Source organism: Bos grunniens, chromosome 29, assembly GCF_055505025.1.
Source record: "Bos grunniens cultivar Pamir isolate PY7600 chromosome 29, Bosgru_T2T1.0, whole genome shotgun sequence".
In the NCBI taxonomy this organism is placed as follows: Eukaryota; Metazoa; Chordata; class Mammalia; order Artiodactyla; family Bovidae; genus Bos; species Bos grunniens.
The window spans coordinates 27,957,175-27,972,172 of record NC_141193.1 but is presented as its reverse complement, the minus strand read 5'-3'; the positions used below and the strand labels follow the sequence as shown (position 1 = coordinate 27,972,172).

At 37.7% G+C, this 14,998-nt stretch overlaps 1 protein-coding gene and 1 long non-coding RNA gene across 12 annotated transcripts in view; one reads left to right on the top strand and one right to left on the bottom strand.

Annotated features, from left to right (window-relative positions):
- Window positions 1-14,998, bottom strand: part of NELL1 (neural EGFL like 1) — a 1,048,536-nt gene that overhangs the window by 1,257 nt on the left and 1,032,281 nt on the right. For all 10 annotated transcript variants that reach the window (XM_086385555.1, XM_086385554.1, XM_086385551.1 and 7 more), the window contains 2 exons: window positions 3,718-3,894; window positions 953-1,177 (listed from right to left, as the gene is read on the bottom strand). In XM_086385555.1, the coding sequence (XP_086241681.1) occupies window positions 953-1,177; window positions 3,718-3,894 (402 nt within the window). The remainder of the gene's footprint in view (window positions 1-952; window positions 1,178-3,717; window positions 3,895-14,998) is intronic.
- The window catches only part of LOC147342447 (uncharacterized), a 108,242-nt gene that overhangs the window by 48,280 nt on the left and 44,964 nt on the right, over window positions 1-14,998 (top strand). The window lies entirely within an intron of this gene.

The window sequence follows — 14,998 nt, the reverse complement described above, 5'->3', positions numbered from 1 at the left end:
AATATACCTTTATAATTCTCCTAAATGATTTCAAAGCTGACCTCAGAGAAATCATACTGAATACCATAGGTCTATATATTCCCTGGTCATTGTATTTGATGGGGCTGAAGGAATATGGGTCATAACTTTTACTTTATGACGTTTGATGTGCTTTTCCTATTGGGGCTGCATTGTAAGATGATACTTCTCAGAAAAAAGAACACACATTTATAACAGCATAAAAAGGCAAGTTGAGATCCTTCCACTGATGCATGAAGCTGAAACAGGATTTGATAGAATCAAATGGATTAATATATTTAACATGCTTAATCATGGGAATTTAAGCAGATGTTTCAGCAGAAATTTAACCCTGCCTAAAGTCTACTACAGTCATAGTTCTCCATAAACTTAGAAGGGAGGAAGGGGTCAGTTTTTAATTTTAAAGACATGTGAGGATGCCTCATGGGAACTCCTCCAAAAAGACAAGAAAATAATCACAGTTAATTAAATCTTACAGCAGGAGCTTCAAGTCCTTGCATTAGGCATTGTGATAATTAAAGCAAACAACTTCACAGATTTATAGAACACTTTCTTCTAACATAGACAGTTGCCTGAAAGAGCTTAAAATTTTTTTCCACGATGAAAGTAGATCTTTTTTTTTTTTTTCTTTCTTTCCCATATTCATGTCAAAATAGCTTAAATCAGCCATAATTGGGCCTAGGGTCAATTGTTTAAATTCCATATTTTACAGGCAAGAGAGGACTATTTTGTTCCATGTTCATTTGGAATTTGCCTTTATACACAGTACAACTATCATCCAGTCAGACAGATTAACCTCCGGAGAGAAGCAAATGCCTGGCTGTGTTCCCACACCCCTGGGAACCCGTGCATTCAGAACTATCAGGAGTGGGCCTCCTGCAGGTGTTCACAGGCACGCGTCGGAGGCCTGGTTACCCTCAGGACACCCAATTACCTTGCATTTGCAGGTTGTACATGGAGATCCAGCCATTGTCCACACTGAGCCACTAAGCCTTGAAAGGCCATAGCTGTCCAGGCAAGTTTTTCTGATGTCATAGGCGATATTATCAGCCAGGCAGGGGTCACTGACACAGCGGGGACAACATTCCCCTTCCAGGAGAGTTGTGTACTCACAGCTCAGACTGGGGCAAGTCAGCGGCCAGCAGTCTACCTCTCCTTCCTGTGGAGAAGAAGTAAAAAAAAAAAAAAAGCCTCCTCATTAGCTTTCGGCACAATCCTGTTGCCAAAGTCCTAGAGAGGGAAATCCTCAGGAATCTCCATGACTGCCCTCACTGACTGCTCCTACTTTAGCATCCTTACATGTATGATTCCATATGGGTATGACGTGCTTCCTCCTCAAAGAAGGAATACAGACATCATCTCCTCCAGTGTGCTTTTGCTGACTGTCTATATTGCAGCCATGGAGAGAGTTAGGTCCCATCTCTCTGTGCCAATGGCAACCCATAATTATTTTTTAGTGATTCTTATTGATCCTTATTATAGTTATTAATACAATACCAGATTAAGTTTTGAGCTTTCGGGTTCTGGGCTTTTCCCTTTATCTCCCTGATCCTTAGCACAGTTCTGGTCAATAAATGCTAATCAAATGAACAAAGAGATGATACTGGGCTAGTGTATAAAGAGAAACTTATTTTTCTTGAGGTCAAAGGAGGAACCTGAGTCACTGTACTATTTCAACAACATCACACTGAGTTGCTTATGTTAGATTTAGAACTGAGGTTGTGCAATATCAGGAGAAACATTTCAGAACGGTTTTGACTGTTCTGTCTGGCCAGTGATATGTCACTAACGTGACGTACAGTCACGTGACGTACAGTGTTACAGTTCAGATGCAGCGTCCAAGTAGCCTATAAACTGGCACCTGTGGCCCCACTGAACTGCACACAGCAGATCTGTTTCTCTGTGTAGTCTTCTGTTATCATGACACGTATTATAATCAATGCAAACTCATACTCAAACTCAGTCAGCATCACAAGATCATGGCCTTTGATCAGCTTCATGATTGCCCACGTCTGTCATGCTCACGGGGCTTCCCAGCGGTACAAGTGGTAAAGAACCCACCTGCCAGTGCAGGAGATGTAAGAGATATGGGTTCAATCCCTGGATCAGGAAGATCCCCTGGAGGAGGGGATGGCAAACCATTCCAGTATTCTTGCCTGGAGAATGCCATGGGCAGAGGAGTCTGGTGAGCTACAGTCCATAGGGTTGCAGAGTCAGACATGACTGAAGCGACTTAGCACACACGTCATGATCACTGTTACATCATCTGGGATCTGGCACGTGCAAATTATTGACATTAAATATAACCCGCTACATTCTCAAGTCATCACAAAGTTATATTCATTAGCATCAATTTTCCAAGGAAATATTAGGGTCTGGGATGGCAGGGGATACTCCTGAAATTCTGTAAAAATTTCATGTCTAAATTTAATACTCATTCTTCTGAGTGCTGAAGACTGGCTTCTTAGAAATGCAATTTTTCAGACTGACATGTGAGCTAATTCTATAGCTGTGTTGAGTTTGTTCTTGAATTGGAGATGTGAAAAATGGCTATGATTTGAATATATCTGAGTTATACTCCTCAGCATTAGGAATAATTAAGAAGGAATTATTTCTACTAAGATTATCTGCACATTTTCCGGTGACTTTAGAAAATCCAATGGAAATTTACAGCATGATGTCTCTGAATGCCTGTTTTTATGCAATATCTATAGACTGAATCATTAACTTTAGAAAATGTTACATTACAAAATGCAGCTAACAGTTTCCGTTACAAATTGACTTAGTTATGACTCAACTCCACTGGCCGTAATTCCCTCAGAGATAGAATATCATATTCACTATGATAATGTATTTTAACAGTCTTTGCAACATTAGGAATCTCTGTCTGTGGTATAATCTGAAACAGAAAGAACCAGTTCCAGAAATTAAGCTTTTTCTCTGAAATTTCTCAAACCTGATTATACCCTTAGTATCCCCATATTTAGATACAAAGGCACCCTTCATTTTTCTATAGGAAGGTTTAGCTCTTGAAACCAATTTTTCGATCCAGGAAACATGAACTGTAGTTACTGCTGTGCATTAAGTACTTTCTATGTGTCAAATACTATATTTGCCATTCACACATATCTCTGATCTTCACAACAGCCCTGCAAAATAGGTGCTCATCCACTTGTAGACACTGAAGGAAAGAATGATCAAGTGAAATGCTGGGACTTGCCCACGTTAATCACACAGAGCTTGTATGTGGGAGAACCAGGCCTGAATTCTAGGTCTCTATGGCCTAGAATCAATATCATTCCCTGGTATTTCTACTATGTTCTGTTATCTCTCATACTGAAATCTTTATTGGTAATGTCCCAAGAAATGAAAGACTTGGCTCTGTAAGAACTACAACTCCTGATCAAGGCCTCAAAAGCTTTCTGTCATTTGGGGATTTTTATTGTCCTGGATTTGCTAAAAAGTAGCAGTTGCAAAGTAACTTGGGCCAAATTTGTCCTATGTAAATGTCTTGCTTGCTGTTTTAAACAGTGGAACATGAATGCCTTCTGGAAGAGCATTTACCCCTGCATTAGCCACAGGACCCACACCTTCCTGCCCAGGATCACAAATAGCAGGAAACTAAAGCCCACAGGCAACTGAGTTTGTAAACCCCTCAAGAGTATAAAGGACAACACACTCTGAAGGAAGACAGCATACCAGACACCGGCACTGCTGGCAGCTGTGAGTCCAGTTGTCTCCACTCCGATAGAGCTTGTGTCCATTTTGATCCAAACATTGGCTTGTGACCCTGGTGTCACACTCTGGGCAGCAGAAAAGGTCAACGCTTGGATTCTGGCAATCACATGCTGTCCGCCGGCAGAATATCTTCCCGTCCTGTTTAGAAGTGAGGTTAAGGAGGTTTCATCATTAGGGAAGCAATAAGCCTGCACTAAGAAAATTAGTCTTATAAACACTTTACCGAGCACATAGGACAGATTTCTGACAGTCATAGTAACCCCCTGGCCACCTCCCATTTTGCTCAAACAGATGTACACATGTATACTCACGTATACACACCCTGTTTTTCCCTGCCCTTGCCTGCAGAGCAGTCCGTGTTAACAGGGAGACATTTCTAAGTTTAAAAAAGAAATGTTCTTGAAACTTTTTTCTAAATGTTTCTTAAAAATCTTATTTCTAAGTAAAATTATAACTAAGCAGCTAAAAATGCATGAATGATCAAGGACTCGTTTGAGTGGAAAATCACGCTGCTTTACTTTTCCCAGTTCATAGTGAATAAGCTGACACATGCAAACGCATTCATCTACTTTTATCTCTGCCTCAGCTATTGGAGGAAGTCTGACTATACCCTTTTTACAAAAGAATTAACCGAGGTTCAGAGAGGCTAAATGACTTATCCAGCATCACAGAGGTAGCAATTCTCTAAGCAGCATCATTCGATTTCCTGGTTTCAAAATAACTTTTCTTCTAGGGGATAGTTTTTAGCATGTTTATTACAGGTGCCACCTCCCACCTTGAGGTGGGAGTTCCCCAAATTATAGCAAAGTATAATTTCTGGAGTAAAGACCTTGAATACGCATAAAGGATTAAAGGTTGATAGCATTCAAACATTAAAACAATGTTTTGCAGTGTTTCTTTCTTTTTTTTTTTTTAAATTGGAGTATAATTGCTTTACAATGTCGTGTTAGTTTCTGCTGTACAACGTCAATCAGCTATATGTATACATATTATACATGTATCCCCTCCTTCTTAAGCCTCGCTCACACCTCCCCTCCATCCCACCCTCTAGGTCATCACAGAGCACCAAGCTGTGCTCCCTGTGCTATACAGCAGCTCCCACTAGCTGCTTTATGCATGGTAGTATATATACGTCAATGCACTCTCAATTTGTCTCACCCTTTGACGTTCCTCCCCTGTGTCCACAAGTGTGTTCTCTACATCCGTATCTCTATTCCTGCCCTGCAAATAGGTTCATCAGTACAAATTTTCTAGATTCCATATGCACGTATTAATATATGATATTTATTTTTCTCTTTCTGACTTCACTTTGTGTGACAGACTTTAGGTTTATCCACGTCACTGTAAGTGACCCAATATGACCCAGCAATCCCACTATTGAGCAAATATCCTAAGAAAACCATAATTCAAAAAGACACATGTACCCCAATGCTCCCTGCTGCACAGTTAACAATAGCCAGAACATGGAAGCAACCTAAATGTCCACTGACATATGAAGAGACAAAGATGTAGTATATATACACAATAGAATATTACTCAGTGCTTATTTTTACTGCTGCTTATTTATATGTCTGTTGCTTACAGTAACTTCTCACCTCAGACAATGAACAGCTAAAGATTTAAGGTGAGACAAGTGGCCACCTTTTATAGTTAAAACTGCGTTGCCAGATATTTACAAAACCAGAGAATCTCGGGGCCAGAATATACCTTCAGTTCAGTTCAGTTCAGTCGCTCAGCCGTGTCCGACTCTGTGACCCCATGAATCGCAGCACGCCAGGCCTCCCTGTCCATCACCAACTCCCGGAGTTCACTCAGACTCACGTCCATCAAGTCAGTGATGCCATCCAGCCATCTCATCCTCTGTCGTCTGCTTCTCCTCCTGCCCCCAATCCCTCCCAGCATCAGAGTCTTTTCCAATGAGTCAACTCTTCGCATGAGGTGGCCAAAGTACTGGAGTTTCAGCTTCAGCATCATTCCCTCCAAAGAAATCCCAGGGCTGATCTCCTTCAGAATGGACTGGTTGGATCTCCTTGCAGTCCAAGGGACTCTCAAGAGTCTTCTCCAACACCACACTTCAAAAGCATCAATTCTTTGGCGCTCAGCTTTCTTCACAGTCCAACTCTCACATCCATACATGACCACAGGAAAAACCATAGCCTTGACTAGACGGACCTTAGAGGACACATAACCAAATTCTGACCTATATTAGTCTAGAGCAATCATATTCAAAAGTCATCAAAACCTGTGCTCTAAATTCTCCAATCTTGAAGAACTTACCACCATGGAAGGTATTTTACTCATGCAACTCTGTACAATTCTGACTGTTAAAAATTGGATTTTTCTTGCCCATCTTCACGGATCCTTGTTTTCATCCTTGATATTCAAAGACCTCTTCATCCCTCTATCACATTTTTATTCTTTATTCTTAGAAGAGAGCTATTATATCTCTTCTGAATCATCTCATCTCTAGAGCAAACATATCTAGTTTTTTTGATGATTCCTCATAGTTTTAAATTTTTCACTGTTGTTGCCACTTTAAAAAAAATAATTATTTTTATTTTTAATTATAGTTGATTTACAAAGTTGTGTTATTTTTCAGCTGTACAAAATGATTCAGTTACAAGTACATATATATTTTTTCTTTTTATATTATCTTCTGTTATAGGTTAATACAAGATTTTGAGTATAGTTCCCTATGCTATAAAGTAGGTCCCTGTTGTTTATCTATTTTACATATAATAATGTGTTTATTTTAATCCATAATCCTAATGTTCCCCTCATTTTCCTTTTAGTAACTATACATTTGTTTTCTATGTCTGTGTGTCTATTTCTGTTTTGTAAATAAGTTCATTTGTATCAGTTTTTAAAGATTTCACACATGAACAATATCATATGAGATTCTTCTCTTACTTAATATGATAATCTCTAGGTCCGTCTATGTTGCTGCTAAGGCATTATCTTGTTCTTTTTCTATGGCTGAATAATTCTGCATCATATATATGTACCACATCTTTACCCATTCCTCTGTCAATGGACATTTGAGTTGCTTGCATGTCTTTGCTATTGTAAATAGTGCTTAGTGAACACTGGGGTGCATGTACCTTGAAGTTCAGTTTTCTCTGGATATATGCCCAGGAGTGGGATTCCTGGATAATACGGTAGTACCATTTTTAGTCTTATGAGGAACCTTCAGACCATTCTCCATGGTGGTTGTACCAGTTTACATTCCCACCACCAGTGTAGGAGGGTTCCTTTTTCTATTCATCCTTTCCAGCATTTGTTGTTTGTAGATTTGATGATGGCTATTCTGACCAGTGTGAGGCAATACCTTATTGTAGTTTTGATTTGCATATCTCTGACTGATGTTGAGCATCCTTTCATGTGCTTTTCTGGCATCTGTATGTCTTCTTTGGGGAAACTGTTATTTAGATATTTTGCCCATGTTTTGATTGGGTTGTTTGTTAGATACAGAGCTGCATGAGCTGTTCATATATGTTAGAGATAACACCCTTGTTGGTCACTTCATTTGCAAATAGTTTCTCCCATTCAGTGGGTTGTCTTTTTGTTTTGCTTATCGTTTATTCTGCTCTGTAGAAGCTTTTCAGTTTAACTAGGTCTCATTTGTTCTAGTTCTATGAAAAATGCCATTAGTAATTTGATAGGGATATCATTCCCACTCCAGTACTCTTGCCTGGAAAATCCCATGGACAGAGCAGCCTGGTAGGCTACAATCCATGGGGTTGCAGAGTCAGACATGACTGAGTGACTTCACTGTCACTTTTCACTTTCATGCATTGGAGAAGGAAATGGCAGTCCACTCCAGTACTCTTGCCTGGAAAAGCCTGGGGACAGGGAAGCCTGGTGGGCTGCTGTCTATGAGGTTGCACAGAGTCGGACACGACTGAAGCGACTTAGCAGCAGCAGGGATATCATTAAATCTGTAGATTGTCTTGTGGGATATCATTAAATCTGTAGATTGTCTTATGGAGTATAATCATTTTCACAATATTGATTCTTCCAATACAAGAACATGAAATACCTCTCTGTGTCGTCTACGATTTCTTTCATTAACATTTTACAGTTATCAGATTACAAGTCTTTCGTCTCCTTAGGAAGGTTTATTCCTAGATAGTTTATTCTTTTAGTTCAGTTCAGTTGCTCAGTCGTGTCCAGTTCTTTGCGACCCCATGGACTACAGCACGCCAGGCTTCCCTGTCCAACACCAAATCCCAGAACCTACTCAAACTCATGTCCATCGCATTGGTGATGCCATTCAACCATCTTATCCTCTGTCATCCCCTTCTCCTTCTGCCTTCAGTCTTTCCCAGCATCAGGGTCTTTTCCAGTGAGTCAGTTCTTCACATCAGGTGGCCAAAGTATTGGACTTTCAGCTTCAGCATCAGTCCTACCAATGAGTATTCAGCACTGATTTCCTAGAGGATGGACTGGTTGGATCTCCTTGCAGTCCAAGGGACACTCACACTCTTCTCCAACACCAGTTCAAAAGCATCAATTCTTCAGCACTCAGCTTTCTTTACAGTCCAACTCTCACATCCATACATGACTACTAGAAAAACCATAGCTTTGATTAGATGGACCTTTGTTGGTAATGTCTCTGGTTTTTAATATGTTGTGTAGGCTGGTCACAGTTTTTCTTCCAAGGAGCAAGCCTCTTTTAATTTTATGGCTGCAATCACCATCTGCAGTGATTTTGGAGCCCCCCAAAATAAAGTCAAGTCTCTCACTATTTCCATTGTTTCCCCATCTATTTGTCATTTAGTTATGGGACCAGATGCCATGATCTTAGCTTTCTGAATGTTGAGTTTTAAGCCAACTTTTTCACTCTCCTTTTTCACTTTCATCAAGAGGCTGTTTAGTTCTTCTTTGCTTTCTGCCATAAGGGTGGTGTCATCTGCATATCTGAGTTTATTGATATTTCTCCCAGCAATCCTGATTCCAGCTTGTGCTTCATCCAGCCCAGCATTTTGCATGATGTGCTCTGCATATAAGTTAAATAAGAAGGGTGACAATATACAGCCTTGTTGTACTCCTTTCCCGATTTGGAACCAGTTTGTCGTTCCATGTCCAGTTCTAACTGTTCCTTCTTGACCTGCATACAGATTTCTCAGGAGGCAGGTCAGGTAGTCTGGTAGTTTAGATGTAACGGTAAATGGAATTGTTTCCTTAATTTGTATTTCTGATATTTTATTGTTAATGTATAGAAATGCAGGAGGTTGCTATACATTAATTTTGTATTCTGCAACTTTCTGGAATTCATTGATGAGCTCTAAATGGCAACCCACTCCAGTGTTCTTGCCTGAAGAATCCCAGGGATGGGGGAGCCTGGTGGGCAGCCGTCTATGGGGTCGCACAGAGTCGGACATGACTGAAGTGACTTAGCAGCAGCAGCAGCAGTTTATGATAGTGTCTTTAGAATTTTCTATGTATAGTATCATGTCATCTGTAAATAGTGACAGTTTTCTTTTCCATATTTTTATTTCTTTTTCTTCTCTGATTGCTGAGGCTAGGACTTCTAAAACTATGTTGAATAAAAGTGGTGAGAATGGACATTTTATCTTATTCATGATCTTAAAGGAAATGTTTTTAGCTTTTCACTATTGAGAATGATATCAGCTGTGGGTTTGTCATATATGGCCTTTATTATTTTGAGGAAATTCCCTCTATGTTCACTTTCTGAAGAGGTTGTTTTACCTTTTATCATAAATGGTGTTTTAAATTTTGGCAAAAGCCTTTTCATCTACTGAGATGGTTGTATTATTATTTATTCTTCAATTCGTTGATGTGGTTTATCACAATGATTGATATGTGGACATTGAAGAATCACTGAATCCCTGGGATGAATCCCACTTGATCATGGTATATGATCCTTTTACTATATTATTGGATTCAATTGACCAGTAATATGTTGAGTATTTTTGCATGTATGTTCATTAGTGATATTGGCCTGTACTTTTCTTTTTCTGTGGTATCTTTGTCTGTTTTTTGTTTCATGGTGATGGTGGCCTTGTAGAATGAACTTGGAAGTGTTTCTTCCTCTGCAAATTTACGGCAGAGTTTCAAAAATATAATGTTAACTGTTGCCTAAATGTTTGATACAATTTGCCTGGGAATCCATTTGGTCCTGGACTTTTGTTTAATAGGAGTTTTTAAATCAGAGATTTGATATTAGTACTTTAATTGGTCTCATTATATTTTCTATTTCTTCCTGGTTTAGACTTGGGGAATTGTACCTTTCTAAGAATTCGTCCATTTTTTTCTAGCTTGTCTATTTCTTGGAATATAGTTGCTTGAAGTGGTCTCCTGATTGTTTGTATTCCTGTAGGGTCAGTTAGAACTTCTCCTTTCTCATTCCTAATGTTTTTTTTTTTATGTGAGTTCTTTAGCTTTTTTTCTTGATGAATCTAGCTAAAGGTTTATCCATTTTATTTATCTTTTCAAAAAGCCAGGCTTTAGTTTCATTGATCTTTTCTATTAGTTTTCTTCATCTGTATTTCATTATTTCTGCTCTGATCTTAAAATTTCTTTCATTCTACTAGCTTTCACTTTCATTAGTTCTTCTTTCTGTACTTGCTTTAGATGTCAGGTCAGGTTGTTTGAGATTCTTCTTGTTTACAAAGGTAAAATTATATAGCTATAAACTTCCCTCTTAGATCTGTCTTTGCTGTGTCCTGTAGGTTTCAGATCATACTTTTTTCATTGTCATTTTTCTCTAGATATTTTTTGACTTCCTCTTTCATTTCTTCGTGATCCATTGGTTGTTTTGTAACATGTTTTTAGCTTACACATGTTTGTAAGACACATGCTGTCTTCCCTCACCCCATCCAATATTTGAGTTCTAATCTCATAGTGTTATGATCAGAAAAAATGTTTGATGTCAATTTCCTTAAATTTATCAAGGCTTTATTTGTGACCCAAGATGTGATCTATCCTGGAGAATGTTCCATGTGTACTTGAGAGGAAAGTGTATCCTGTTGCTCTCAGATTTAATGTTCTATAAATTGTCTATCTGGTCTAATGTGTCATTTAAGGCCTATGCTTTCTTACTGATTTTCTGTCTAGATGACCGATCCATTGAATCAAGTAGGGTACTCAAGTCCCTCACTATTACTATGACTATGGATTTCTCTTTTTATTGCTCTTAATATTTGCTATAATTAAGGTGCTCCTATGTTGGGTTCATATATATTTACAATTATTCTGTCTTCTTCTTGGGTTGACCCCTTGATTATTATGCAGTGTCCTTCCTTGTCTCTTCTAATAATATTTATTTTAAAGTCTATTTTGTCTGATATGAGCATCGCTACTACTATTCTCTTTTGATTGATATTTGCATAGAATACCCTTTTTCACCCCCTCACTTTAAGTATGTGAATATCCCTAAGTCTGAAGTGGGTCTCTTGTAGGCGGCATATATACAAGTCTTGTTTTTGCATCCATTCAGCTAGTCTATGTCTTTTGGTTGGAGTATTTATTTACATTTAAGGTAATCAGCGATATGAATGTTCTCATTGCTATCTTGTTAATTGCTTGGACTTGTTCTTGTAGGCCCTTTTTCTTTCCTTCCATTTTTGTTCACTTTTCTTGTGATATGATGACTATCTATTGGAATGTTTGGATTGCTTTTCTTTTTCTGTGTTCGTATTGTAGATTTTTGGTTTATGGTTCCCATGAGATTTTGATATAGAAATCTAACCATGAACAAAATTTTTAATCTGATTTCTTAATTTCAAATGCATTTCTGATATTCTGCATTTGCACTGTCCTCTTCTCTTGATTGCTGGTTTTGATATCAGATTAGTGCTTGGATATTTTGCTCTTTATGTTTGCCTTTTCCAAGTGAGCTTTCCCATTCACAGTTTTCCTGGTTCTAGTTGTGGCTTTTTCTATTCCCCCTAGAGAAGTTCCTTTAGCATTTTTTGTTAAACTAGTTGGTAGTGCTGAATTCTCTAACCTTTTGCTTAACAGTAAAGTTTTTTATTTCTGCATCAAATCTGAATGAGAACCATAATGGGTAGAGTGCTCTTTGTTATAGTCTTTTTTTTTTTTTCCACACTTTTATCACTTTAAATATTTCATGTAATTCCCATCTGGTCTGCAGAGTTTCTGCTGAAAAATCAGCTGATAACCTTATGAGGATTCCTTAGTTTCTTTTCCTTTCTTGCTTTTAATGTTTTTTTTTCTTCATCTTTAGTATTTGTCAGTTTGATTAATATGTGTCTCTGCCTTGGGTTTATCTTGTATGAGAATCTCTGTGCTCCTGTACTTGAATAAGTGGTTCCTTTTTAATTTTAGGGAAGTTTGCAGCTATAATCTCTTCACACATTTCTTAGGTCCTTTGTCTCTTTTCCTGTAGGGGCCTCTATAATGTGAATGTTGGTGCATTTAATGTTGTCCTAGAGGTCTTAAACTTTCCTCATTTTTTTTTCATTCTTTATTCTGTTCCACAGCAGTGATTTCCACCAGTCTGTCTTCCAGCTTACTTATTCATTTTTCTGCCTTATTTATTCTGCTAATGATTCCTTCTAGTGTATTTTTCATTTCAGTTATTATATTGTTCATCTCTTTGTTTCTTGAATGTTCTAGCTCTTTTAAAAATTTTCATATATCTTCTCAGTCTGTGCCTCCACTCTTTTTTAATTAATTTATTTTTTATTGAAGGATAATTGCTTTACAGAATTTTGTTTTCTGTCAAGCCTTGACATGAATCAGCCATAGGTATACATATATCCCCTCCCTTTTGAACCTCCCTCCCATCGCCCTCCTCATCCCACCCCTCTAGGTTGATACAGAGCCCCTGTTTGAGTTTCCTGAGTCATACAGCAAATTCCCATTGGGTGTCTATTTTGCATATGGTAATGTAAGTTTCCATGTTACTCTTTCCATACATCTCACTCTCTCCTTCCCTCTCCCTGTGTCCATAAGTCTGTTCTCTATGTCTTTTTCTCTATTGTTTCCCTGTAAATAAATTCTTCAGTATCATTTTTCTAGATTCTGTATATATGCATTAGAATAGGATATTTATCTTTCTCTTTCTGATTTACTTTACTCTGTATGATAGATTCTAGGTTCATGCATTTCATTAGAACTGACTCAAAGGCGTTCCATTTTATAGCTGAGTAAAGTTCCATTTTGTATATGTACCACAACACCTTTATCCACCCATCTGTCAATAGACATCTAGGCTGCTTCCATGTTCTAGAGATAAGAGTGCTGCAGTGAATAATGGGATACATGTGTCTTTTTCAATTTTGGTTTCTTCAGGGTACATGCCTAGGAATGGGATTGCTGGGTCATATGGTGGTTCTATTCTAGTTTTTTAAGGAATCTCCATACTGTCTTCCATAGTGGCTGCATCCATTTATATTCCCACCAATAGTGCAAGAGTGTTCCCTTTTCTCCACACCTTCAGCATTTATTGTTTGTATGTAGACTTTTTGATGATGGCCATTCTGACCAGTGTGAGGTGATATCTCATTGTGGTTTTGATTTGCATTTCTCTAATAATGAGCAATGTTGAGCATCGTTTCATGTGTTTGTTAGCTATCTGTATGTCTTCTTTGGAGAAATGTCTGTTTAGGTCTTCATACTTTTTGATTGGGTGGTTTGTTTTTCTGGTATTGAGTTATATGAGCTGCTTGTATATTTTGGAAATTAATCCTTTGTCAGTTGTTTTATTTGCTATTATTTTCTCCCATTCTTAGGGTTGCCTTTTCACCTTGCTCAAAGTTTCCTTTGCTGTGCAAAAGCTTTTCAGTTTAATCAGGTCCCACTTGTTTGCTATTGCTTTTATTTCCATTACTCTAGGAGGTGGGTCATAGAGGATCTTGCTTTGATTTATGTCATCGAGTGTTCTGCCTATGTTTTCCTTTAAGAGTTTTATAGTTTCTGGTTTTACATGTAGGTCTTTAATCCATTTCAAGTTTATCTTTGTGTATGGTGTTAGGAACGTTTCTAATTTCATTCTTTTACATGTAGCTGCCCAGTTTTCCAAGCACCTTTTGTTGAAGAGGCTGTCTTTGCCCCTTTGTATATTCTTGTCTCCTTTGTCAAAAATAAGGTACCCATAGTGCATGGGTTTATTTCTGGGCTTTCTATCTTGTTCCAATATTTCTGGTTTTGTACCAGTACCATACTGTCTTGATGACTGTAGTTTTGTAGTATAATCTGAAGTCAGGAAGGTTGATTCCTCCAGCTCCATTCTTCATCAAGACTGCTTTGGCTATTTGGGGTCTTTTGTGTTTCCATATAAATTGTGAAATTTTTTGTTCTAGCTCTGGAAAAATGCCATTGGTAATTTGATAGGGATCACATTGAATCTGTAGATTGTGTTTGGTAGTATAGTCATTTTCACAATATTGATTCTTCCTACCCAGGAACATGGAATATCACTCCATCTGTTTATGTTGTCTTTGATTTCTTTCATCAGTGTCTTATAATTTTCTGTGTACAGTTATTTTGTCTCCTTAGGTAAGTTTATTCCTAGATATTTAATTCTTTTTGTTGCAATGGTGAATGGGATTTATTCCTTAATTTCTCTTCCTAATTTTTTATAGTTAGTGTATAGAAATGCAAGTGATTTCTGTATATTGATGTTGTATCCTGCAACTTTGATAAATTCACTAATTAGCTCTAGTAATTTTCTGATACCATCTTTAGGGTTTTCTATATACAGTATCTTGTCATCTGCAAACAGTGACAGCTTTACTTCTTCTTTTCTGATCTGGATTCCTTTTATTTGTTTTTCTTCTCTGATTGCTATAGCTAGGAGTTCCATAACTATGTTGAATAATACTGGCAAAAGTAGAGACCCTTGTCACTGATCTTAGAGGGAATGCTTTCAGTTTTTCACCATTGAGAATAATATTTGCTGTAGACTTATCATATATGGCCTTTACTATGTTGAGGTAGATTCCTTCTATGCCCATTTTTTGAAGAGTTTTAATCATAAATGGGTGCTGAATTTTGTCAAAGGATTTTTCTGCATCTGTTGAGATTATCATATGGTTTTTATCTTTAAATTTGTTAATATGGTATATAACATTGATTGATTTGCATATAGTGAAGAATCCTTGCATTCATGGAATAAACCCAACTTGATCATGGTGTATGAGCTTTTTGATGTGTTGCTGAATTCTGTTTGCTAAAATTTTGTTGAGGATTTTTGCATCTATGTTCATCAGTGATATTGGCCTGTAGTTTTCTTTTTTGTGTGTTGTCTTTG